This window comes from Thalia democratica, chromosome 5 (genome assembly GCF_965202585.1).
Source record: "Thalia democratica chromosome 5, ktThaDemo2.hap1.1, whole genome shotgun sequence".
Taxonomy (NCBI): domain Eukaryota; kingdom Metazoa; phylum Chordata; class Thaliacea; order Salpida; family Salpidae; genus Thalia; species Thalia democratica.
Window position 1 is genome coordinate 74260504 of NC_139169.1, and position 25139 is coordinate 74285642.

Sequence of the window (25139 nt, forward strand, 5' to 3'; positions counted from 1 at the left end):
TATGGATGCGCATCTCTATTTTCTTTAATTAACTGAAAACTAAGGAAAAATAAAAAAAATACAGAAAATTAAAAAAAGTCTCCATAGAACTTTGTTTAAATCGTCCAAAAACACTTAACATGTGTTTTTTTCATAATTGCTAAATTTAAAAAAAATTCAACCCAATACTTGAAAGTCGAGTTTTTAGGGTCCAAAACAATTTACATAAGTGTTTTTCAGAAAAGTTTTAAAGCGCAGAATGGTGGTAAAAGTCAGAAGGCTGTATATTTATGTTGTATTTCTAATGTGATTTGCCACGCTAAAAAATATTTTTATCTGGAACTTTGAGGGTTCAGGGTTGGGCAACAGATCTGCCCTAATCACATGTCATGTACTCGTTCCAACTAGATCTATTGTTTGTAGTTGAATGTTGAAAACTTATATACTACTTTATAACTACCCAACCGAAACGAAACAGAATGCTTAAAGTTTTCTCTGATTGTTTCATTTGCTGCATTTAATGGTCCAGTGAATTTCTGTAAGAATCAAAATTTTTAATTTTTATGAAGCCATGGAGTTTTCTGATTTTATAAAAGTAAGTTTTTTTAAAATTTTAGTTTTGAATAGTTTTTTGGAAATGAACTAAGCTTTGTTAATAATTTATGACTGTAAATTTATATTATAAAAATGTAAAACAATCATGAAAAATTGATTTGATGTGGAGAAAAACCTGTTGGTCATCGAGTTACACACCAACTTCTTTGAGCTATTTTTACAAAATACTAATTATAAAGAAAATTTATGTAAATTTGAAATGTAGACACAACAATTTGGGTTAAAAAATAATATTAAGATATTTACTTTGAAAAATTTCCAAGAGCATGATTGACTTAATAGTTTTTAAGCATTAACTATACAGTTTTTTGTACATCAGGTCCTGAGACAAAACTTTTTGAGTTTTTGAGTATTGTTTTTAAGTTAAATTAAAATCAATTAAGTCTTAGTTTTTTTAGTCAGTTTAAACAAGGTTGCCACACACTCAGGCTAGTTTAAACTTTTTTAAACCCAGGCTGACTGACTCAGGTTTTTTTTGTAAAACTCAGGCTAGTCAAGATGTTTTTCCAAAATATCAGGTAAGGTTTTGTGAATAAAATATTTTTAAAAGTTTCTAAATAAGTCCTTTTCTTACTGCTCAGCTTGGTTAGTTGTATCTATTTTCATATTTATGCTATCTAGTTTTTCTTAAACTGGAACCAACCTAGGCTAGCTTAATGTAACACAAGCTAGTTTTTGATCACTCTGGCTGATTTTAAACCTCTAAGAGTGGCAACCCTAGGTTCTGATTTATTATAAGTTATCCCTAATAAAATACTTTTTAATTTTTTATACCACCTAAATCTTACTTACTTGACATTTAAAAAAATATTTTAACACTTTTAAATATAAGTTATTAAGTGAGATATGGCTTAAATATTTTTTTAACTCATTTAACTTACTAAACTGTGCTTGTTTGTTTTTTTATTAGTTTTTAATTACCTCTTTTAATAAGTATTTTAAACATCATAATATAATCTTATCAATTTGACCTGCAGATTTTAAATTATTGATTTCTTCTTAAATTTAGTCTTTGAAATTTTTTTATCAAGAACTTTAAAACTAAATGATTAAGTTTATCAAGAAAAAAAACTAGTTTTTAATAAAAATTATGTACTCTTTTCCAAATTTTGTCATGTAACCACCGATAAACTGCAATTTAAAAATTTACCATTGTGTTTATCGTTAAAATTTATTATTTCTTCTCTAGGTACAAAAAAGAATATAAAACAGTTTTTGTAAACCTACTATAGACATCTATTACATTTTGTAAAAGTGCTAATAAAATTTGAATATGTTTATTTTCAGGAATATTTTTGACAAAAATTTAGAGACTTTGCTTTTTAATATAGACATTTTCTTTAATAAAAACTGACTAATGCTCTTTTTATTTAGTAGGATCTGGATTCAGATCTTTTTTATTTCAAGATTAAGTCAGATCTGATATCCTATTTTGTAGATCAATGATAATGAATGCTATATTTTTAAATTTAACTTTTTTCATTAGTTTTTATTAGTTTAAGTTAATAGTTTTTGAAAAAGTTTTAGTTCTCTTAAAGTAAACTATTTAATTGTTATTTATACTTTTAATACGTAAATGAAAATTTTATTATCAGATACCAAAAATAAAAGAAGCGTATATTGAAGGGAATGAAATACCTCCATGTATTGGTTCAGTTTGCCTTACAGGACATCATGTCATATTGTATTTGAACAACAAGAACAAAAATGAACACTGGATTTTGCATAAAAATGTTGATCTAGTTGAAAAAAGGTTTAATATTCAAGTTATTTAAAGTAGTTTTTTCTGCAGTTATTGACAATAAACTAAATTTGATTGATAATTTAAAAAAAGCTCTTACGCGTTAGATTAAAAAATACATTGCTTTTAAATGAAACTCATAGAACTATTGATGAGTTTAAACAACTCATGTATGATAAAAAAAATACTCTAACTAGTTTGAAGTTTTTGAATTGATCTAGCTAGTTTGATGTGACACAGCCTGACTTTATTGCTTTAAATAGTGGTACCTCATTTGTAAACTATTATTATAAAGTTACAGTATTGTTTTAATATTAACAATGTTTGTAGGTTCAGTTGGTAATATATTTAATTTAAAAGGTTAAATTTCTACTGTTCTACAGAATAGACAAAGAAAGGTGCTTATTGACGCTGAAGTGCAAAGACTTCAAAATTTATACTATTTCAATAAGTGACCAGGAGGAAGGCTCAAGTGTGGCTTATTCTATTGAGGTTGGTTGATCAAATTTATATGTTTGTTGATTTAAAAAACTTTTACTTGTTAGTTACTCTTTATTTGTATCAAATAGATAGTTTTTCGTAAACAGTATCTTTTTTGTTATGTTATTTAGTACAACTTACATATTTTATAGTTGATTTGTATTTTTAATACAACTAATAAAAAATATGTAAGTAGCACTAAATAACTTAATAAATAAAAAGTAAAGTCGTTAATGAATAACTGCTTGTTTTTAAAGAAATTTTCTTTCTTAAAGTGAAAACAAACTTTTGAAAAGTGATTCTTGCTTTTGTTTTGTCATAATCTAAAACTTAAAAGTGTGCAATGCAGTTTAAGCATTTCAACTAGTTACTTCTTCTACAAGCCTAATTGGCTATGAAATCAATGCAAAAACATTTGAAATCTATTTTAAAATATTTTTAGTATAATGTATGGATTAGTAAACGAGTTATCTCAGGTTTTATCAGCATAATACTTTGCTAACCTTTTTCTTACTGTAGATAAAAAGTTTAAATTGAAATTATACATCAAAATTAGAATTATAATACATCAATCTTACCAAAAAACCTTTAAGAAAACTGTATTAAATTTTTAAAACACAGAAAAATCAAAAATTTGAAATTCTTGTTTATTGTCAGACTATTTCACCAGTGTAAACTATTTATGATAGAGTTTATTATTGTGGATAAAAAATACACAAAAGTAATGTTAAAGTACATACATTTGTTTTCAAAAATTTATGGTCTTATCTCTTACTTTTTGCCATTTTCGACATGTTTTAGTTTTTATACTATTTTGAATTAAATTGTTATGGTAAATGTCAACTTACAAATAAATCGTTTTCAGATGCTGTCATCAGTACAGAACATCAACCTTCAATACCCATTTTTTTACAAAACTTCTGAAAATTTACCTCACCCAAACCTGGGTAGTATTGAGGAAGACTTTCTAATATTGTCGAGTTTGGTGAGTTTGTATTTTGTTTATTTAAACTAAAAGTAAAGTTTGAAACTTTAAAGGGTTTATTAGTTTTATAAACTGATTATAAATTACCTTATTATACTATGATTTTAACCTACAATTTCACAGAACCTTATATTAGCTTTTATAGAAAAAATTGTACTGACTTAGTATTAATTGAAAAAAAATTTAACATTGAAAAACAATAAAAGTTAATTCATCAACTTACCACAGATGTTCTTGTGCTAAAACTTTATTTCAACTAACGGCGTTTCACTGCTCTCAAATAAATTTAAGAACAGATCTTACTTAAGTTTCAATGTGTCCAAATAATATTTTCAACAGCATGACAAAATGTATAAACTAATGATGTAAAATGTACTTGTAAAATACAAAAGTTTCAAAGCAAGTATTACACTTGAATTTTTTTCAAACCAGTTTCAATTACAGTCAGACAAATGGAGGATATGCGATTTGAACAAGAACTTCCAGGTGTGCTGTTCCTACCCCCAAAAGTTCCTCGTTCCCACCTCTGTCACCGATCAGATGATCCTGAAAAGTTCAGAGTTCAGAAGCGGTGGCAGGTTCCCAGTGCTCAGTTACTTCCACACCAATGGCAGGGTTGGTATTTGTGTAATTTAAAATAATTATAAAATTTAAACCCTGTGTAAATTTTAGAGCCTTCTAAAATGAATGAAAATATTTTCCGAGGTTTTTAAAACCATATACTTGCACTCATTGGCATGGGGTTTAAATAAGGCTTTTAATTTATTACTAATGTTATTTTTAACAGTGAAAATTATTTTTTATATAATATAACAGCTTCAGTGCTGGTTTAGTTAAGAAGATGAATGTTTTTGAAAAAATTTTAGATGTTAATATCTCTCCAGCTTTTTAAAAATTCGGCAAGATATTAGCATCCATTAGCAGAAGGCTTGAAAATTCTCACTTATAACTAAACATATTTTTTTCACTAAATATAAAAGTATCTTATAGATAATATTAAGATACGTATAATATTTATAGGTTATTGTATTGAGCTCGTTATTTCTGAATGCATTAGATTGTTGCTGATTTTTTCAGACTACTTAAAATAGCTAAAGCTTTTCGTTAGTATTTAATGTTTTCTTTTTCAGTTTTCACTTATGTAAAATCTATACTTTTTTTTTCATTATGTGAATAAACATTATAGTCAACTCAACTATATAATATAACTCAACTATATAACTATATAATATAACAACTATGTGGTAAAAAACTCCTATTGTTTATTAATAAATGATGTAAAAATGTAAACTGTTAGCTATATTTTATATAAGCAAGCGTTTAATTTATTTTTTAGGCAGTATGTATTGTATTGCTTTACACATTTCTTTATCTTAATACTATTAATTTAAGGTTCTTTGATAAGTAGGGAGTCTTTTAATAACTTTTATCGAAAGTAGACTACTTTGATTTGATAATATATTTATGAGGTCATCTTAATTGTATAGAAATATTTTTAAAATGTTATTATTAATTAAGGTTTTGATGAGAAGTAGCGAGCCGTTAGTAGGAGCATCAAACAGAAGGTGTAAGGAAGACGAACAAGTATTGAATACAGTTTTGCAAGCCAACCATAGAGGGTACATCATAGATACCAGGTTTGAATATTTGTTACAAGTTTGTAGTCTGTTGATGTTGCCTCATTGAAATTTTATAGCTACCTAAATGAGTTTGAATGTGTATTTCGTACTAGAACTTAAAAAATATAATTTCCCATCACAATTGTTATACGTTGCAAGGCACTGCAATCAATTATTTGTTCATTATTTGTTATATATTGTTCCTAATTAATACCACAATCAGTTAATACCATGAACTTTTTATTTAGTAATATTTAACCTAATATTTTTTTATCTTTTCTGATTTTCTTAGCACAATATTTATTATTGCTGCACTAAAAAATTCTTTTCTAAATATACTTGTATTTAAACTGATTTATTTTTAAACAGCACTTAATGCTCGCTCAATAGATATTATTTTTGATAGAATATATATTTAAACTTAATAAATCGCAACTAACAGCAACTTGTGTACAAAATTAATTATTAACCTTATTACTATAATTATAACCATATAAATAAATCTCAACAAACAACAACTACTGCTTGTTTAAAACGAATTGTTAATCTGAACATAATGATTTTATATTTATTTTGTCAGATCTCAGCAAACAGTAGTTTGTTTAACCTGAATGTAATAATTTTATGTCAATAATCTCAGCAAACAACAACGAATTCTAAAATGAATTGTTATACTGAATACAATTATTTCTGTTTGACAGATCACAACAAACAGCAACAAATGCGAAATCAAAAGGAGGAGGTACCGAACCTGATTTTCACTATCCTCAGTGGAAGAAAATATTCCACAATCTGCAAAAGTTAGTCTGCTATTACTATTTTTACAAAATCATTTCTTTCATAAATTTTTAGCTTTATTTTAGATAACTGTTTCATGTTTAAATTTTTTGATGAGATTTGTTTTAAAACATTAGTTTGTTATTGAACTTTTTTTTTTGTGTTATAATTCGTGGGTTAATTAGAAATTTCTACTTGAATTTTTTGTGAGCTTCAATAACTGTTAACAATAATTTAAAACTTTATGGTGCTTATCAAAGAGATTATATATTATGAGAATTTTATTTTTTCTGATGAAGGTTATACCATCCTGTTAGCCAGCTAAACAAAACTTACTTTTAAAAATTATATCTAGATTTGCATAATTTTTTTACAGTATTTCATTATAAAACAATCTTAAACTAAAATCATAGTAAATACAAAGCACTTAAATTCACGCTTACAATCCAAACACTCATCAAGTTTTATTCTGAGTAGATCATTTTTTATCATTTTTAAATTATAATTTAACACCTTCGTTATTGGTCGTAAATCATAGACAAAACCTGTTCAAATTGATGCAAGTATTTTTTTTTTACATTTTTGAAGTTTGACAAAATATTTGCACCCATTGGTAGAAGGCCTGAAAACTCTCACTAAAACTAAAACCAATCTTTACTCAACAGGGCAAGTACGTCGCACGACAGTTTGTGCAAAATCGTTGAAGCGTGCAAAGACAAGGAGTCTTCGGTTGAAAAATACCTCAGCCGTGTCGAAAGCAGTGGGTGGATGAATCACGTGAAAAACATTCTGAACTTGTCATGCCTCGTCGCTCAGTGCATTGATAAGTTTGCATTATTTGTTGATTTGAGAGTTACCACACACTCAGACTGATCAGGATAACTCAGGCTTTTTTCTAAAGTTAAGGTATTTTTTATGATTTTAAATTTATTTACTTAATAACTACGCCTTTATTAGAGCCCTTTTATTAATAATTAACTATCTTTAGGTAATTTAACTTTATAGATATTTTTTTATTGTTCATTTTATATATATAAACCCTGGCCAACTCATGCTAGTTTAAGGTCACTCTGGCTTTTTTGCCTCAAAGAATGGCAACTCTGATTTGTTGACTTACACTTATATCATTGTTTTTCAACCATATAACAGGGAAGGTGCGTCAGTTATGGTGCATTGTGGCGATGGGTTAGACGCGAGTTTGCAAGTCACTTCGATCACAAACATTTTATTGAATTCCGGTTTGTTTTTTTATTGTTTTAATATATTTCCTAAGAAGTTAAAAGAATTTATGCAGTTTTTACAACTTGTTTTTGAATTAGTACTTTTGTAGTTGAACTCAACACTTGCTTTAGATTTTTAGTAATTTTTATTCAAGGCGAAATTGAATACTACTTGTATAACTTCTTTGAACTCAAGAATTATCCTATAAGTTATGATAAAAAAAAACAATTAAGATAAAAGTACTATACTGATTTTATTAAAGCTATCAATAAAAATTTTTGCTTTATATATTTACCTCATACCTTTTAGTTAGTGTTTTTTAGCAAAAAATTACATTAGTAACATATTCAGTATCATTTTCAATATGTAAAGTTTTATAAGTATCGAATTTTTTAGTAAGATATCGTACATAAATTCAGAATGCAGAACAATGCGTGGATTTCTGAACTTGGTGGAAAAGGAATGGATATTGAGTGGGCACCCGTTTAGAGAAAGATGCTCCTCTTCCGCTTACAAGTAATTATGTTTGCATGTATATTAGGGGTAGGGAGTCCTTGGGTTGTAGTTGAAAAAAAACCTTATATTGTTTCAAATACTTTGTAAGCTATAACAAGCTTTGTATAGTACCTAAGTAAATCAAAAGATCAAGTAAATGTTTGTGAAATAAAGGTGAATTCCACCAAAACAGGAATATAGATACTCAAATAAAAATATAATATGCATAATTGAATTATAAACCGTTATAAAAGGGGTAGGGAGAACTTGGTTGATGCTTGCTGGACTTATGAGTCCATATGATTCGGATGTGTTTTTTGCTTCATTTAGAAGAATCTGAAAAAAAATCAAAACATTTAAAAAAAAAAAAAGTATGCCGCCCAAAAAAATAATTTAAACCTTAAAAATCACATACTTTTGGATTTTTTGACTTGAACAGTAATAAAATCACTTATACCATTCCTAGACTTATAATCTATGTCTTTAAATGAAAGCTTATACTTATTGACATACATTTAAAGACATATTAACTGCTTTTGATGTTTAATGACGTCATAACCACCCTAAATGTGTAAAATTTGTCTGTATAATGTAGGGGTAGGGAGTACAGCACGTTTTTTGGTCATATTGTAAAATTCAAATAAGTACATATAATTCAGATGTGTTTTTACTTAGTTAAAAAGAATCTAAAAAGAATAAATTAATTTTGCAAAAAAAAAGTTGTTGCCCAAAAACTGCTTTCAACCCCAAAAATCACATATTTTTAGATTTTTGACTTAAACGGTAATAAAATTACTTATATATTTCCGAGACTTATAATTTATATCTTAAATGAAATCGCTTATAATTATAGGCATAAATTAAAGACATTTCAATAGCTTTTGTTGTAATATGACGTCATTATTACGCAAATTTTGTCTGTAAAATCGTATTTTTTTTTAATATATATTATTTTTCGTTTTACTTAAAGTTTTTTGATTTTGAATATAAAATGTGTAAAGTCAGCTAGGCAGAAGGATATTACTGATGTAATGTCATTTTAATTGCATGTTGATATATATTTAATATATTTTAAATCACTTTCCGTCATAGAAATTATGATTATTGCATGAAAAAAATGTACAATATGATAGTATTCAAGAAGTAATTTTAAACAAAGTTGTTGCTTATGAAATAAACAACAAAAATCTACCACAAGATTGATTAAAAATCAACAAGTTTCAATATACATTGTAAAACAATGTAAATTAGATAAAGTTATTTCACCAAAATACTTTACATATACTTTAGTCAAGAAACAGATATCTTTAAAACATAAAATCTAGATAATAAAAGTTGGCTCTTATAAATTGGACAATTTTTTTTGTAAGTTTCAAAGGTTTATTACTATAACAATAATTATTTTTTTTTATTGTAAAAATATATGTATAATGTTTAAATTTACACAGATCTGGTGAAACCAATGTATGTTAAATCAGTTGAGAACCTACAGTATATGATTAAAATAAACAGACTGTTATAAATCAGTACATTATAATATTGATACAGCTATCTAAAAAAAACATTTAAAAACTGTTCGTAAAAACTTTCAAAATGCCGTTCAATTAAAACTATCATTTAATATCTTCTACGGCTCCTGCTGTTACCCCTGCTTTCGTAAGGACCTGGCAAATAGCTTCTTCTCCTGTTGGAACTTACCTCAACGTTTCTCGCGTCCCCACCAGCGTAACTCCTACCAGAACCGTTCCTGTCATAGTCTCTGGAACCGCGGTAGTTGTTGCTCTCATTGGAGTTGTACGGGGCGTACCTGCGGTCATTCCTGTGGCTCTTGCGGGCCCGGCTGCTGTCTCTTCTGCTGTTGTGGTAGTTTGCAGGGCTGTTTTGATGCGGGTAGTAAGTTATGCTGCTCTGTTGGCGGTAGCTCTGATTATAACTGTTGTTGTACTCATGTCTGGATGCAGCGCACACTGGAGTATCACTTGGGTAAGAGCTTCTTGAATCTTGCATGGGATGCAAGCAGGCATTGGATGTTGGCGGCAGTGGTGGTCTATCATTGAGCTGGGAAGTTGGCGGCAGTGGTGGTTGGCTCTTGTCATTGTTGCTCTGACCGGTGTTAACCTGGCTTGTATTGTTACCTGCCTTATCATTAACGCCAGCATTGCTAGTATCCTCACTTTCTTTTGGCTTGTTTTTGTGCTTTATGATCAGCTGTTGCCCGTACAGGCTCACACCTGTTAAAACGGCAATGGCGTAGTCTAGAGACGCCTGATGCTTGAACTCAACAAAAGCAAATCCCTTGTGAGCAGTCTCTCCCCTTTCTTTCTTGGGCAGCACGACTTTCAACAGTGGGCCGACTTGCAGAAAAAGCTCAAACAAGATTTCCTCTGTTACTTTTGGGTGGACTCTGCCCACGTATAGTGTGTGTCTTTCATCAATCATTTTTATGTTTTTTAATGCTTTAAACTTATGGATTATATGTGAGAAGTTTGTTAATATTAAAAATTTTGCTTTATGAACTAAAGCTGATGTTAGTTTTTATTTTTCCTGTTGTAATACAAAGTTATTCATTATTACTGTTAAAATTTTTTTGAAATAATTAATTAGGATATACATTAGTGTAGATCAGCTATTATCAACCTAAAGCTGATGCTAGTTCTGATTTCTGATCTTTTTTAATTATTTGTTTTGATACTTGATTTATTGTTTGAAACTAAGTTAAAATAAGATATACAAATACATAATAGAAACTATAATATAATTTATAAGCAAAGTAAGGAATTATAAAGTAAAATTGTTGAATAAACATAAGTTATAAGAGCTAAAAATATGTTTACTTTATATCTGTGATTTAGGAGAAAACTTATATCCCACATATAAGCTGTAAACAAAAATACTTGCAACATTTCTAAACTAATTTGGAAATAAAAAAATGATTGTTTAGAAAGTACAGTTTTAAACTTTAATTTTCAATCAGGTGGGAAAGGGCTTAAAAAATATTATGAAAGTAGCAAATCAACATTTTAGTACTAAATATACTAACAAGATTGCCACTTTTAAAGACAGAAAAGACAGTCTTAGTGACTAAAAAGAATTAGCCTAAATTTATTGGATTTAGAAATTAGTGACCGTTAAGTCAAAAAATGAAAAAAAAAAACTGTTAATAAAGCTAAATTACCTATACATATTATAACTATAACAACGAAAATTAAGATAAAAAAACTAGCATGAGCTTCAAAAATAAAACTTAACTAGTTTGCTTTTTTGGCCTGCATTTTTCAAAAAATTTAAAACCATTACAGGTTATCCTAAGGAGCCTGAGTGTATGGGATTAACACAACTACCTACTAATAAACTGTCATTAGAATTCACCAAACAACTAGTATACAAACTACAGCCATACTTGATCTAATTCAGCTTTATTGTATAAGCTGTTGCTCCTAGCTCGTTTAGCTACAACTGAATTTGAAAATCCCAGATAAACTAAATAAATTGAAAGATAACAATTTTTATGTGACCATTTTGGCTTTTGCATATTTTAGAAGGAGGAAATATTATAAATAGCAAAAACTTATCAGGGACAAAAAAATTGCTTTGTTGGCCTGAATTATACCATAATTTAAAACCATTGAAGGTTCTAAGGAGCCTTTGTGTATGGAATTAACACAACTACCTACTAATAAACTGTCATTAAAATTCTTCAAACAACTTGTATACAAACTACAGCCATACTTGATCTAATTCAGCTTCACTGTATAAGCCGTTGCTCCTAGCTCGTTTAGCTACAACTGAATTTGTTTCATGCATATCTGCTAAGATACAGTTTCATTTGCAGATATTTTTCTGATTAAACTACTAATTAGTTCCAGTTATAAAACGATTAAAGGCACTTAATAATGCTCGGGAGTTTTATAAATTTATTATTGCTACACTTAAAAAATTAAGGGCTAGCCTGAGTTGCTGTTTTTAAAGTTATGTATTAAGTGCTAAAAATTAATTAAATGTTGTTAATCAAGCTCAACTAATTAAAAAAATCTAACACAAAAAAATTTATGAAGGAATATATAACTTTAAATGTTTATAAACTAGCATAAGATTACAAAAATATCAATTACAGCCAAAATGTTGTAGAAAAAACTTAAAAACTTGGCTTAAATAAATTTCCAACTGGCATGAGTTGGCCTGCAATTTCTTTATCCTTTTTCTAAAGTTTGTTTTACGAGTATTTTCGCTTCATTAGAACTAAGCATAATAAATAATTTTATCAGGGACCAAAATGGTTTGAATGGTGGTTCTTTTTTTTTTGAATTACTCAATAGATATTTTTGGCATAAACGTAACAGAAGGTATCATAAAACTTTGATCTTCATAAACAATTTTATGATTGGAAACTTAACTTCAAAATTTAAATTTTCAATACTCAAAAATTTACAGAGGAATACTATAACTTTCCAATATAAAATATATCTTTTATGCACAATCAATAATATACAGAAACTATCTACATTAACTACTAAATAACCAAAATCTAAAAAAGTCTAGGCATAATTAAAATACCCATAACAAAGACTTATATTCATAAAATGAAATAGAGTAAAACATACAAAAACATTGTATAAAATAAACCCACTATTTTTTAACTCTTGTACTTTTCCTACCAACTATTTATTCTTACAGACGGACTACTCTTGTCTGAATACTCGAGAAAAATTTATTTATATAATTCCTCGTGATTGATTACAAAAAATATAACACTTTATCTCCTTACTGATAATTAATAACTAGCATTAAACTGTTTTTAATATTTTGAATAAGTTTTCGAAATGCAATCATGGACGAAAAGTTTTAATTAGGCATGCTTGTATTTAATTTTATCATACTGGTTAGTAAAAATTATGGTCATTTGACATTGATCTCATCAGTACTTTTGATAGCAGAGTTTAAATTCAAACACAAAATAATAATGAAAACTAAAATTTCAATTAAAGCAAAAATAAAACAATATTAAATAACTAATGAAAATTAATTATACCTTGGTATTTTGTTCAACAGCTTTTTTCTGTTTTATTTTTTGATAAATCCTATGTCATAGTTTAAAATTAACCTCTCACAAATCTTCTGTTGAAAAATAAAAGTAATTATACATATCATTAGGTTTTTAAAATAAGTATCTACGCACAAGAAGTAGCTGCTGTCCAGATGATAGTTTACTTTCTATTTTTCTGTCTACTTGTGGCTTATACTGGTGTTTCACAAGGTGGGCAGAGTAGTTAAAAATATTACTTTTTACATTTCAACTATATGACTCACAATAAATATACTGCCTACGACAAAGCAAAAATTAAACTCATTTATTTCCTGTGTTTTAATGAACTCAGCAATTATATCAAGAAACCTTTATTTTTTGTAAAATTGAATTATTTTTTTTTCTAAGTTTAGGGGCTCCTTTTCCAAAATGCGCATAAGAACTAAATGTATGAAGTGATTTTACTTTAAAAAAGCCTGAGTGACAAAAACTTATCAGAGTTGTATATAACTAGCATAATTTAAATAGTAAGAGCTAAAAATTAACAAAAAACCAATAGTTAATATAGCTTAAATACCATAAAATACCACAATAATAATAAAGAAGACTCATGATTGCAAAAAAAACGTTTTTTGACAAAAAAAAACATGATATTTAGGAACATTTAATCAAGTAGTAAAAGCTTAGTAAAAAATACTCAAACAAGCGAGTTTTACAAAAAACCTTAATGGAAGTTTAAGCGCATTAGTTACATTAACTTAGTAATCAAACATTAATAAAAAAAAAACAATATTATGGTCATTACAAAATAGATTTTAATAATACCTTTCTTTAAATCTAACTTCTGCTATAATTGAAAAATTATTATACAATTTATGTTATATTTCAAAACCATTATATATACATAAATAAAGTCATAAACTAACTAAAAAACTATAATTTTATTGCTAAATACAAATTTCTCAAATTTATACTTAAAATTAATATTTTGAAGGTAATTAAAAAAGTTGTATACTAAAGAAAACTAAAAAAGTTGATTATTATACCTAGACTTGTTTCAATGGCACATGATCTTCAATAGAATATCCCAGATAAACTAAAAAAAAATGGAAAGTTTTTAATATTTATATTACCATTTTAGTTTTTGCATATTTTGAAAGGTAGAAACATTATAAATAGCAAAAACTTATCAAGGACAAAAATTTTAATATGTGCTTAGTTACCACTGTCAAAATAATTTTATTAAAAATCCTCTTTTTTTAATTTCTTTTTGGATGCAAGTTAAGTTATTTGCTTGTTACTTTAAACTGATTAAAGATATACAATCAGAGAATAATTTAACTATAAATAATCTACATTTCTACTCTTTGTAATTACAAACTTATTGTTGTATGATTGAAGTTATTATTTATATGTACGTTATAAAAATTAATGTTGCATAAAAAGTATACAGTTTATATAACTTTAAAGTTATTAGTAGTAAATGTTTAAAAACTTGCTTGTAATTAATGTGAAGCTAAATCCTAAACATACTTTTATAGTTGAAACTTATATACTCATATAACTAAACACTAGTTTTCATCAAAAATATGCTTTTATATAAGGGCATAGGGCAGAAGCTTTTTGTTACATGTTTATCTTATTTGAAAAATTTTTAACTAAACTAGCAGTACCTTTTTTATTGTTCTGTAAAATTCAAAATAGTTTTTAAGATGAGAGGGTAAAAAGTCAGATATCTCAATAGGTTCCTTATGGAATAACAAAAAAAATATTTCGCGAAAAATCAAACTTCTCCCACAGATTTTAAGCAATCTTTCTGAAAATTATTCAGTTTAAGTCCATAGGGGGGTTTGGCATGTTTTTAAGTGTTAATCTTGATTTATAGAGTTGTTTCTAGACTTCATAAAGCTTTCTATCGTTTTAAAAAATTCGATAATTTTTTGAGATATGACCAGTCAAAGTCGGGCCGCATAACAGGTTCCCTATAGGAAGGGAAAACTAATACAGCGAAAAATATTATTTGATTTAAAATCTATCTCCTCCTACATTTTTCAAGCAATCTTCTTTAAACTTTTAAAGTCTAATCTTTATACAATAACAAAAAATAGTTACTTTGAACTTAAAAAAAATTTGTAAACATTTATTTTTGAAGTTTCATAAGTAATGTTTTTTTCTTTTAATATAAGGAACATTTCCTGAAAATTTGAAGAAGTTTGCTTCAAAAATGTAGGAGGAGATTGATTTTTAGTGATTTTTTAAATTTTCCAGAAATTTGATCTCGAAAAACTTGTGGTCCATACGTTTGTATCAGAAACTTTTACAAAAAATAAAATATCTCAAAAGTTAAATGATATATAAAAACTGGCTGGCTTGTAGTTTGTATATAAAGCTTTCTTATAAAAGCCAAAGTGAATTTTTGTAAAAAAATGTGTTTTACCCCCCCTATGGCCTTAGTCTTAACTAAATAATAAATATTTCTATTCTGATTAAACCATTTCTTTATTAGGATTCTACTTACTTTAGAGTTTTTTCTAATAATGCAAAGAACATTTCCTGAAAATTTGAAGTTATTTGACCAAAATATGAGGGAGAAGATATATTTTTAGTTTATGCTAGTTATATACAACTCTGATAAGTTTTTATCACTCAGGTTTTTTTAAAGTAAAAACATTTAGTTCTTTTGTGCATTTTTGAAAAGAAGCCCCCAAACTTAAAAAAAGTTTTTATTTCAATTAATAAAAAAAAGATTGCTGGATATAATTGCAGAGTTCATAAAAAAACAGGAAATAAATAAGTTTAATTTTTGCTTTGTCGCAGGCAGTATATTTATTGTGAGTATATAATTGAAATGTAAAAAGTAATATTTTTAATTACTCTGTCCACCTTGTGAAACACTAGTTTAGCCACAAGTAGACAGATTAATAGAAAGTAAATTATTCATCTAAACAGCAGCTATTTCTTGTGCGTAGATACTTATTTTAAAAACCTAATGATATGTATAATTACTTTTATTTTTCAACACAATATTTGTAAGAGGTTTATTTTAAACTATGACATAGGATTTATCAAAAAATAAATCAGAAAGAAGCTGTTGAATAAAATACCAAGGTATAATTAATTTTCATTATTTATTTAATATTGAGTTTTTTTGCTTTACTTGTAGTTTTAATTTTATAATTAATTTGTTTTTAAATTTAAACTCTGCTATCAAAAGTGCTGATGAGATCAATGTCAAATGACCATAGTTTTTACTAACTAAAATGATAGAATTAAATACCAGCATGCCTAACTAAAACTTTTTCTCCTTAATTGCATTTATAAAACTAATTCAAAATATTAAAAACAGTATAATGCTAGTTATTAATTATCAGTAATGAGATAAAGTGTTATTTTCTAATAACTAATCACAAAGAATTATAAAAATAAAGATTTTTTTTGAGTATTCAGACAAGAGTAGTCCGTCTGTAAGAATAAATAGTTGGTAGGAAAAGTACAAGAGTTAAAAAATAGTGGATTTATTTTAAAAACGATTTTATATGTTTTACTCTATTTCATTTTATGAAAATAAGTCTTTGTTATGGGTATTTTAATTATGACTAGATACTTTTCGGCTTTGGCTATAAAGTAGTTAATGTAGATAGTTTCCATATACTAATGATTGTGCATAAAAGATATTTTTATATTGGAAAGTTATAGTATTCCTTTGTAAATTTTTGAGTATTGAAAATTTAAATTTTGAAGTTAAGTTTCCTTTCATAAAGTTATTTATGAAGTGCAAAGTTTTATGATGCCTTCTGTTACGTTTATGCCAAAAATATCTTTTGAGTAATTCAAAAAAAAGAACCACCATTCAAACCATTTTGGTCCCTGATAAAATTATTTATTATGCTTAGTTCTAATAAAGTGAAAATACTCGCAAAACAAACTTTAGAAAAAGGATAAAGAAATTGCAGGCCAACTGATGCCCTTTAGAAATTTATTTAAGCCAAGTTTTTTAGTTTTTTTACTAAATTCAGGCTGTAATGGATATTTTTGTAATCTTATGCTAGTTTATAATTATTTAAAGTTATATTTTCCTCTACAAATCTTTTTGTGTTTGATTGTTTTAATTAATTGAGCTTGATTAACAACATTTTATTCATTTTTGGCACTATATAAGTTAAAAAAAGCAACTCTGGCTGGTCATTAATTTTACAGTGTTGCAATAAAAATTTATAAAACTCCCGAGCATTATTAAGTGTGTTTAATTGTTTTATAACTGGAACTAATTTTTAGTTTAATCACAACAATATCTGCAAATGAAACTGTATCTTAGCAGATATGCATAAAACAAATTCAGTTGTAGCCAAACTAGCTAGGAGAAATGGCTTATACAGTGAAGCTGATTTAGTTCAAGTATGGCTGTAGTTTGTATGCAAGTTGTTTGAAGAAATTTAATGACATTATATTAGTAGGTAGTTGTGTTAATCCCATACACTCAGGCTCCTTAGATAACCTATGATGGTTTAAAATTTTGGAAAAATTCAGGCCAACAAAGCAATTTTTTTGTCTCTGATAAGTTTTTGCTATTTATAATATTTCCTCCTTCATAAATATGCAAAAGCCAAAATGGTCACATAAATAATAAAAATCTTTCAATTTATTTAGTTTATCTGGGATTTTCAAATTCAGTTGTAGCTATACGAGCTAGGAGCAACAGCTTATACAGTGAAGCTGAATTAGATTAAGTATGGCTGTAGTTTGTATACAAGTTGTTTGGTGAATTTTAATGACAGTTTATTAGTAGGTAGTTGTGTTAATTCCATACACTCAGGCTCCTTAGGATAGCCTATAATGGTTTTAATTTTTTTGAAAAATACAGGCCAAAAAAGCAAACTAGTTAAGTTTTATTTTGAAAATCTTGCTAACTTTTTTCTTAAAGTTTTTTTATCTTAAATTTTGTTGCTATTATAATGATATGTTTAAGTATTTTAGTTTGATTAACAATTTTTTTTTTGAATAACTGTCATTAATTTCTATTTTCCAATAAGTTTAGGCCAATTCTTTTCAGTCACTAAGACTGTCTTTTTTGTCTTAAAAAGTGACAATCTTGTTTATATATTTAGTTCTACAACATTGATTTGCTACTTTCATAATATTTTTTATGCCCTTTCCCACCTGATTGAAAATAAAAGTTTAAAACTGTTCTTTCTAAACAATCATTTTTTTTCCAAATTAGTTTAGAAATGTATCAAGTGTTTTTGTTTACAATTTATATGTGGGATATAAGTTTTCTCCTAAATCACAGATATTAAGAAAACATATTTTTAACTCTTATAACTTATGTTTATTCAACAATTGAATTTTAGAATTCTTTACTTTACTTATAAATTATAATATATTTTCTATTATGTATTTGTATATCTTACTTTAATCTAGTTTCAAACATAAATCAACTATAAATATGAATTAAAACAACAACAGAAATCAGAACTAGCATCAGCTTTAGTTCATAGAGTAACCATTTTTGATTAACAAATTTTTAACATATAATCAATAAGTTCTCCAACTGCAAACAAAATCATAAACATGAGAAACAAAAGACACTCATTATACATGGGATGTATTCTCTTCTACATTTATAAAAAATATAAAACTGTCTATTACAGTATTAGATTATCTTTACACAAGCAGTTCTTAACCTTTTTTCATGTTTTACCTCTTTTTCGAAGGTAATCACCAAATTTACCCTCAAATTACAAAGAAGTGTAAAACTTATAGAAAAAAAGGTTAATTTTTTGAACTTTTAGCTTATTAAATAAAAAATCGTAAAACTTAAAGAGTTCATTTAACTTAAGAAAAATTAAAATTAAATACTCACTTATAGATTTATTAGCTTTTAGTAAACATTAATTTCCACAACTTGTAATTTAGAAAATTTACCTTCTTAAAAAAGGGAATTTACCCCAGGTTAAGAACTGCTGATCTACATTAATGTATATCCTAATTAACTATTTCAACAAAATTTTAACAATAATAATGAATAACTTTGTATTATTACAGGAAAAAAACTAACATCAGCTTTAGTTCATTAAGTAAAATTTTTAGTATTAACAAATTTCACACTTACAATCCATAAGTTTTGCATAAAAAACATAAAAATGGTTGATGAAAGACACACACTATACGTGGGCAGAGTCCACCCAAAAGTAACAGAGGAAATCTTGTTTGAGCTTTTCCTACAAGTCGGCCCACTGTTGAAAGTCGTGCTGCCCAAGAAAGAAAAGGGAGAGACGGCTCACAAGGGATTTGCTTTTGTTGAGTTCAAGCATCAGGCGTCTCTAAACTACGCGATTGCCGTTTTAACAGGTGTGAGCCTGTACGGGCAACAGCTGATCATAAAGCACAAAAACAAGCCAAAAGAAAGTGAGGCTACCAGCAATGCTGGCGTTGATGATAAGGCAGGTAACAATACAAGCCAGGTTAACACCGGCCAGAGCAACAATGACAAGAGCCAACCACCACTGCCGCCTACGCTGAAAATGAGCCCCCCGAGCTCGCATCCCATGCAAGATTCAAGAAGCTCCTACCCTAGCAAGACTCTAGTGTGCGCTGCATCCAGACATAAGTACAACAACAGTTATAATCAGAGCTACCACCAACAGAGCAGCATAACTTACTACCCGCATCAAAACAGCCCTGCAAACTACCGCGACAGCAGAAGAGATAGCAGCCGGGCCCGCAAGAGCCACAGGAATGACCGCAGGTACGCCCCGTACAACTCCAATGAGAGCAACAACTACCGCGGTTCCAGAGATTATGACGGGAACGGTTCTGGTAGGAGTTACGCTGGTTGGGACTCAAGAAACGTTGAGGTGCGTTCCAACAGAAGAAAGAGCTATTTGCCAGGTCCTTACGAAAGCAGGGATAACAGCAGGAGCCGTAGAAGATATTAAATGATAGTTTTATTCAAATGGCATTTTGAAAGTTTTTACTAACAGTTATATAAATGATTATGTTTTTTTATTATTGCTTTATTGATATTATAATGTATTGATTTATAACAATCTGTTTATCTGAATCATATAATGGATGTTTTAAACTAATATAACATACATTGGTTTCACCAGATCTGTGCAAATTTAAACATTATACATATATTTTTGCGATACAAAATTTAATTATTGTTATAATAATAAACCTTTGAAACTTACAAAAAAATTGTCCAATTTATAACAGCCAACTGTAAAATCTACATTTTTTGTTTTAATGATTTCTGTTTCTTGACTTAAGTATTTATACTTAAAGGTTATAACTTTTTTAATACATCGCAATGTTTAGTATAAGATTAAAAAAATTAAAAGCAAGATAGTAAAACAAACTCAATTAAAAATCAATTAAATTTTCAACGCTGTCATCTCGCAGCTTTTGAATTTCTGCTTTGATATTTCCGATTTCTTCGTTGAGGTTTTTCAAGTGATTTTTGCTGGCGCGCAAACTTTCATGCAGTTTTGTCGAACTGTCCGCGAATGGGCTAAACAGGCCTGTTTGGTTTTATTCAAAAAAGTTTCATTTTTAGTGGGAAAATGGTTCTAGTTATAGTGAGAAAACGGGTTTCAGTTTTAGAGAACACTTTCAGGCTCTCTGTCAACGAATGTAAATATATTGCTAGATTTATATTAAAAAGATTATTATTAGTTAATAATCAACTATCTCTATGTTTATTTTCTTACCTTATTTGGTGCAACTGATGGCCATATGGGATCGGGATCCTGCTTGTAGACACAGTTCTTGTACTTCGTATCTTCTGACAAAAAGTGAGACCACAGTGATACCGTCTTTGATCTTTAGTCGTTTGTTACTCTGCGAATGGAGTTTGTGAAAAAATAGCATTTAAATAAAAACATTTAATAGTCTAACAACTACAAATTTTTATCTGACTATAAATTTTAGTTTGTTTTTTCTAAAGTTAGTAAGTTATCGCTTAAAACAAAGCTTATCTTTTCACAACAAACAAAAATCTATATTTATAAAACAAGCTTTGACATAAGCATGCACCCTACTTTATATTTAATATAAAGTTAAAACCTGCAACTTGATTGTTTATAGCATTACGCATGTTGTATAATCTAAAATCAGTTTTAAACTGAAACAAAAATTTAAGCTAAAAATTAATAGTTTTATCTAAGCTTCAATTTTGAATAGATTATAGATTTCGAAATAGTATTTTAAAAAGCAAAAAGTAACCAGATTTGTGCAAGCTATCTGAGACAAGGTACCTTAATTAGTTTTAGTGTAAACCTTTATCTACTTCACACAAACCAAATTATAAAGTTGCTAGAAATACACCTAATTAGAACTCATCAGTAACACTGAACTAATTTAGTACAGTAGAAGGAAAACTACAACAGCAAAAAATGCAAAATCTCATTTAGGTTCAGTACTCAGGGTTGCCACTTTACCTGGAAACCTGGAAAAACCTTTAAAAACCTGGAATTTGACAATTTAGGCTAAAATAACCTTGAAAAACCTTGAATCTGAGAAATTTTGAAAAAACTCTGGAAAAACCTGGAATTTTTAATAGTTTTAACATTTTCAGTTGTAAAATTTTGATTTGACACAAAAAATCTATCATATAATTAAGATTTTTTGTCATCACCGAAATTTTTTTTATTAAAAAACACATTTAAAGTAACTTTACAGTATCTTTTCAATATTTTTATACTATTTAAGACAGTTTCTTAAATAGAAATTAACTTAAAACTAAAAATAGACCCAAAAATGTGTACTTGTAAAAACCTGGAAGGAATTTTAAAAACCTGGAAAAAAATTTGAAAAAACAAGTGGCAACCCTGAGTACTTCACTAATACCTATTTACAAGTATTGTTAGCTTCACAACTAACCGTACAAGCTCATTACTACTGATGCATGCTATTAAATTAAAACAAACAAACAATTATTCACTTGTTATATTTCTTATATAAACCGGGTATTCTCCACAAAATGAGAATTTTTGATTAAATGTTAATTATTTTTTCCTTTTTATAAACCAGGGTTGCCTAATTTTTTTGGCAAATATTCTTCGGGTTTTAAAAATTTCATCCAGTTTTTATAAGTTGATTTCGTTTTATAGAGTTTTATCTGAGCTATCAGACACATTTTTTAAGAAAAAGTTCCAAGTAATTTTTGAGATATAAGCTGTCAAAGTCGGTGACCTTGATAGGTTTCTAATGAAAGACTATTTCATTAAAAAGCTATCTTCTTCTTTATTTTTAACCAATCTTCTTCAAATTTTCACAGAAAGTCTATTAATGAATTTAAAAAAGATTGAAAGCAGGAATTTGTTTAATTTTGAAAGCAAAATTTTTATTAAAAAAAACACTTTTTTCTATTTTTTTTTATATAATGTTTTTATTTTTTAATAGTTTTTAAATTGCAAAAATTTTTAAATTGAAAGTATTAAACTATAAAAGGAACATTTCATAAAAGTTTGAGGTCTTTGGCTCAAAAAATGAGAAGAAGATATATTTTTAGTGATTTTCTAAACTTTTCTATAAAATTGACCCCAAAAAATTTGCTGTTCATATGTTTGTATTGAAACTTTTTACAAAAATTTCAATAGCTCAGAAGTTGAATAGATTTTTTAGTTATATAAAACTGGCTTGAAGATTGTACTTAAAGCCTTTATATAAGAGTTTATGTTATTTTTAGAAAAAAACATAGATTAATAAGTTTTAATTTGTACAGGCTTACTTTGTCAAATATTTTAAGTAAAAAAAATAAAAAGACAATAGATTAAATAAAAGTTTTCAAGAAAAAAATCAATAATGAATTGTTTAAAAATAATAAAAAGGCTCATTTGTTTACTTAAACCTTTGTTAAAAATTTTATGTAAAAATTACTGCTAAATTTGTTGAAGTTTCATTAATTTTTACTTAAATAATAATTATGCTTAGTTTATGATGGTTTAAAAAAATTCGAAAACAATAGTATTAGATTGTAGTAAAATTAATTATTCTTTTAAATAAATATTCCTCCGAACAGCGCAAACAAACAGAGAGAGGTTGGGGCAACTTTCTTGTTATTCCTGGATTGCGTGCACCAGCTGATACACCAGTACCCACTCTCGTTCGAATTCGAAAACACTATGTTGGTTCAACTGGCAAGGCATTGTTACGCGAGTCAGTACGGAACATTCAGTTGCAACAATGAACTTGAAAGGTTGGTTTTGTAGTTGTAAAAAAGTTTTAAGCTTGCTTGCCATAATTTAGATTTATTACATGTATAAGAAGTGCATAAACGTTTATAAGGGTTGCCAAAAGACCTGGAATTTGACAATTTAGGCTAAAAAAACCTTAAATTTGAGAATTTTTGAAAAGAAAAACTGGAAAACCTAGAAATTTTAACATGTTAAGTTGTAAAATTTCGATTTGACTCAATAAATCTATCATATAGATAATTTTTTTTTCATCATCAATTTTTTAATTAAAAAACTCATATAGCTATAGAGTATCTTTTCAATGTTTTTGTACTATTTAATATAGTTTCTTACCTTAAACTTAACTTTAAACAAAAAATAGACTCAAAAATGTGTAATTTTAAAATGATTTTTTAAACTGGATGAAATTTTTAAAACCCGGAGAATATTTGCCAAAAAAATTTGGCAACCCTGGTTTATAAAAAGTAAAAAATAACATTTAATCGAAAAGTCTCATTGTGTGGGTAATACTCGGTTTATATAAGAAATATAACAAGTGAATAATTGTTTGTTTGTTTTAATTTAATGCATCAGTAGTAATGAGCTTGTACGGTTAGTGGTGATGCTAACAATACTTGTAAATAAGTATTAGTAAAGTACTGAACCTAAATGAGTTTTTGTATTTTTTGCTGTTGTAGTCTTTCTTCTACTTTACTAAATTAGTTCATTGTTACTGATGAGTTCTAATTTAGTGTATTTCTAGCAACTTTATAGTTTAGTTTGTGTGAAGTAGATAAAGATTTACACTAAAATTAATTAAAGTACCTTGTCTCAATTAGCCTGTAAAATCTGGTTGCTTTTTGCTTTTTAAAATACTATTTCGAAATCTATAATCTATTAAAAATTAAAGCTTAGATAAAACTATAAATTTTAAGATAAAATTTTAGTTTCAGTTTCTAATTAATTCCAAGTTTACTACATGCGTAATGCTATAAACAATCAAGTTCCAGGTTTCAACTTTATATAAAATATAAAGTGGAGTGCATGCTTATGTCAAAGCTTATTGTATACATCTAGTTTTTTTTATTGTGAAAAGATAAGCTTTGTTGTGAGCGATAACTTATTAACTTTAGAAAAAACAAACTAAAATTTATATTCAGATAAAAATTTGCAGTTGTTAGATTATTAAATGTTTTTGTTTAAATGCTATTTTTTCACAAACTCCATTCGCAGAGTAACAAACGATGAAAGATCAAAGGCGGTATCACTGTGGTCTCACTTGTTATCAGAAGATACGAAGTACAAGAACTGCGTCTACAAGCAAGATCCCGATCCCATATGGCCATCAGTTGCTCCGCAGAGCCTCATAATTTGGAAAGGTGTTTGAGTAATTTTTAGCAAATTGTTTAAAGCAAAATTAAAATTTTCGTGGTTTTTGACAAGGTGCTAAAAATTTTGGATGCTTTCGTAATTTTAAGTGATTTATTCAAAGAAAAATTTTAGAAAATAAACATAGAGATTATTGATAACCAACTAATAAGCATCATTTTAATATAAATATAGCAATATATTAACATTCGTTGCCAGAGAGCCTAAAAGTACTCTCTAAAACTAAAACCCGTTTTCTCACTATAACTGGAACCATTTTCCCAATAAAAATAAAACTTTTTTAAATAAAACCAAACAGGCCTGTTTAGCCCATTCGCGGACAGTTCGACAAAATTGCATGAAAGCTTGCGCGCCAGCAAAAATCATTTGAAAAACCTCAACGAAGAAATCGAAAGTCTCGAAGCAGAAATTCAAAAGCTGCGAGATGACAGCGTTGAAAATTTAATTGATTTTTAATTGAGTTTGTTTTACTATCATGCTTTTAATTTTTTAATTTTTCACTAAACGTTGCGAAGCATTAAAAAAATTATAAATTTAGATTTTTTTAGTATTTTACTAGAGTGCAATATATATTTTTTTAAAGTAATTTTGAATTACAGATATACTATTAAGTTGTTTTACGTTTTATTTTATTCAT

The 25139-nt window shown here is 27.4% G+C and overlaps 1 protein-coding gene across 1 annotated transcript; it reads left to right on the forward strand.

Moving 5' to 3' along the window:
* The first annotated feature begins 495 nt into the window (after positions 1 to 495).
* LOC145835469 (myotubularin-related protein 9-like) lies at positions 496 to 25060 on the forward strand. Its single transcript, XM_082943077.1, has 13 exons — positions 496 to 574; positions 2190 to 2347; positions 2719 to 2827; positions 3681 to 3800; positions 4245 to 4415; positions 5319 to 5437; positions 6121 to 6219; positions 6862 to 7023; positions 7346 to 7434; positions 7837 to 7933; positions 22960 to 23136; positions 24347 to 24492; positions 24801 to 25060. The coding sequence occupies exons 1-13, from the start codon at positions 551 to 553 to the stop codon at positions 24956 to 24958; spliced, it is 1629 nt and encodes a 542-aa protein (XP_082799203.1). The 5' UTR covers positions 496 to 550; the 3' UTR covers positions 24959 to 25060.
* Positions 25061 to 25139: the final 79 nt, after the last annotated feature.

Coding starts and splice junctions, on each gene's coding strand:
- LOC145835469 (XM_082943077.1), top strand. CDS start 551: ATGGAGTTTTCTGATTTTATAAAA. Junction 7,435..7,836: donor AAACATTTTATTGAATTCCG/GTTTGTTTTTTT, acceptor ACATAAATTCAG/AATGCAGAACAATGCGTGGA. Junction 7,934..22,959: donor TGCTCCTCTTCCGCTTACAA/GTAATTATGTTT, acceptor TCCTCCGAACAG/CGCAAACAAACAGAGAGAGG.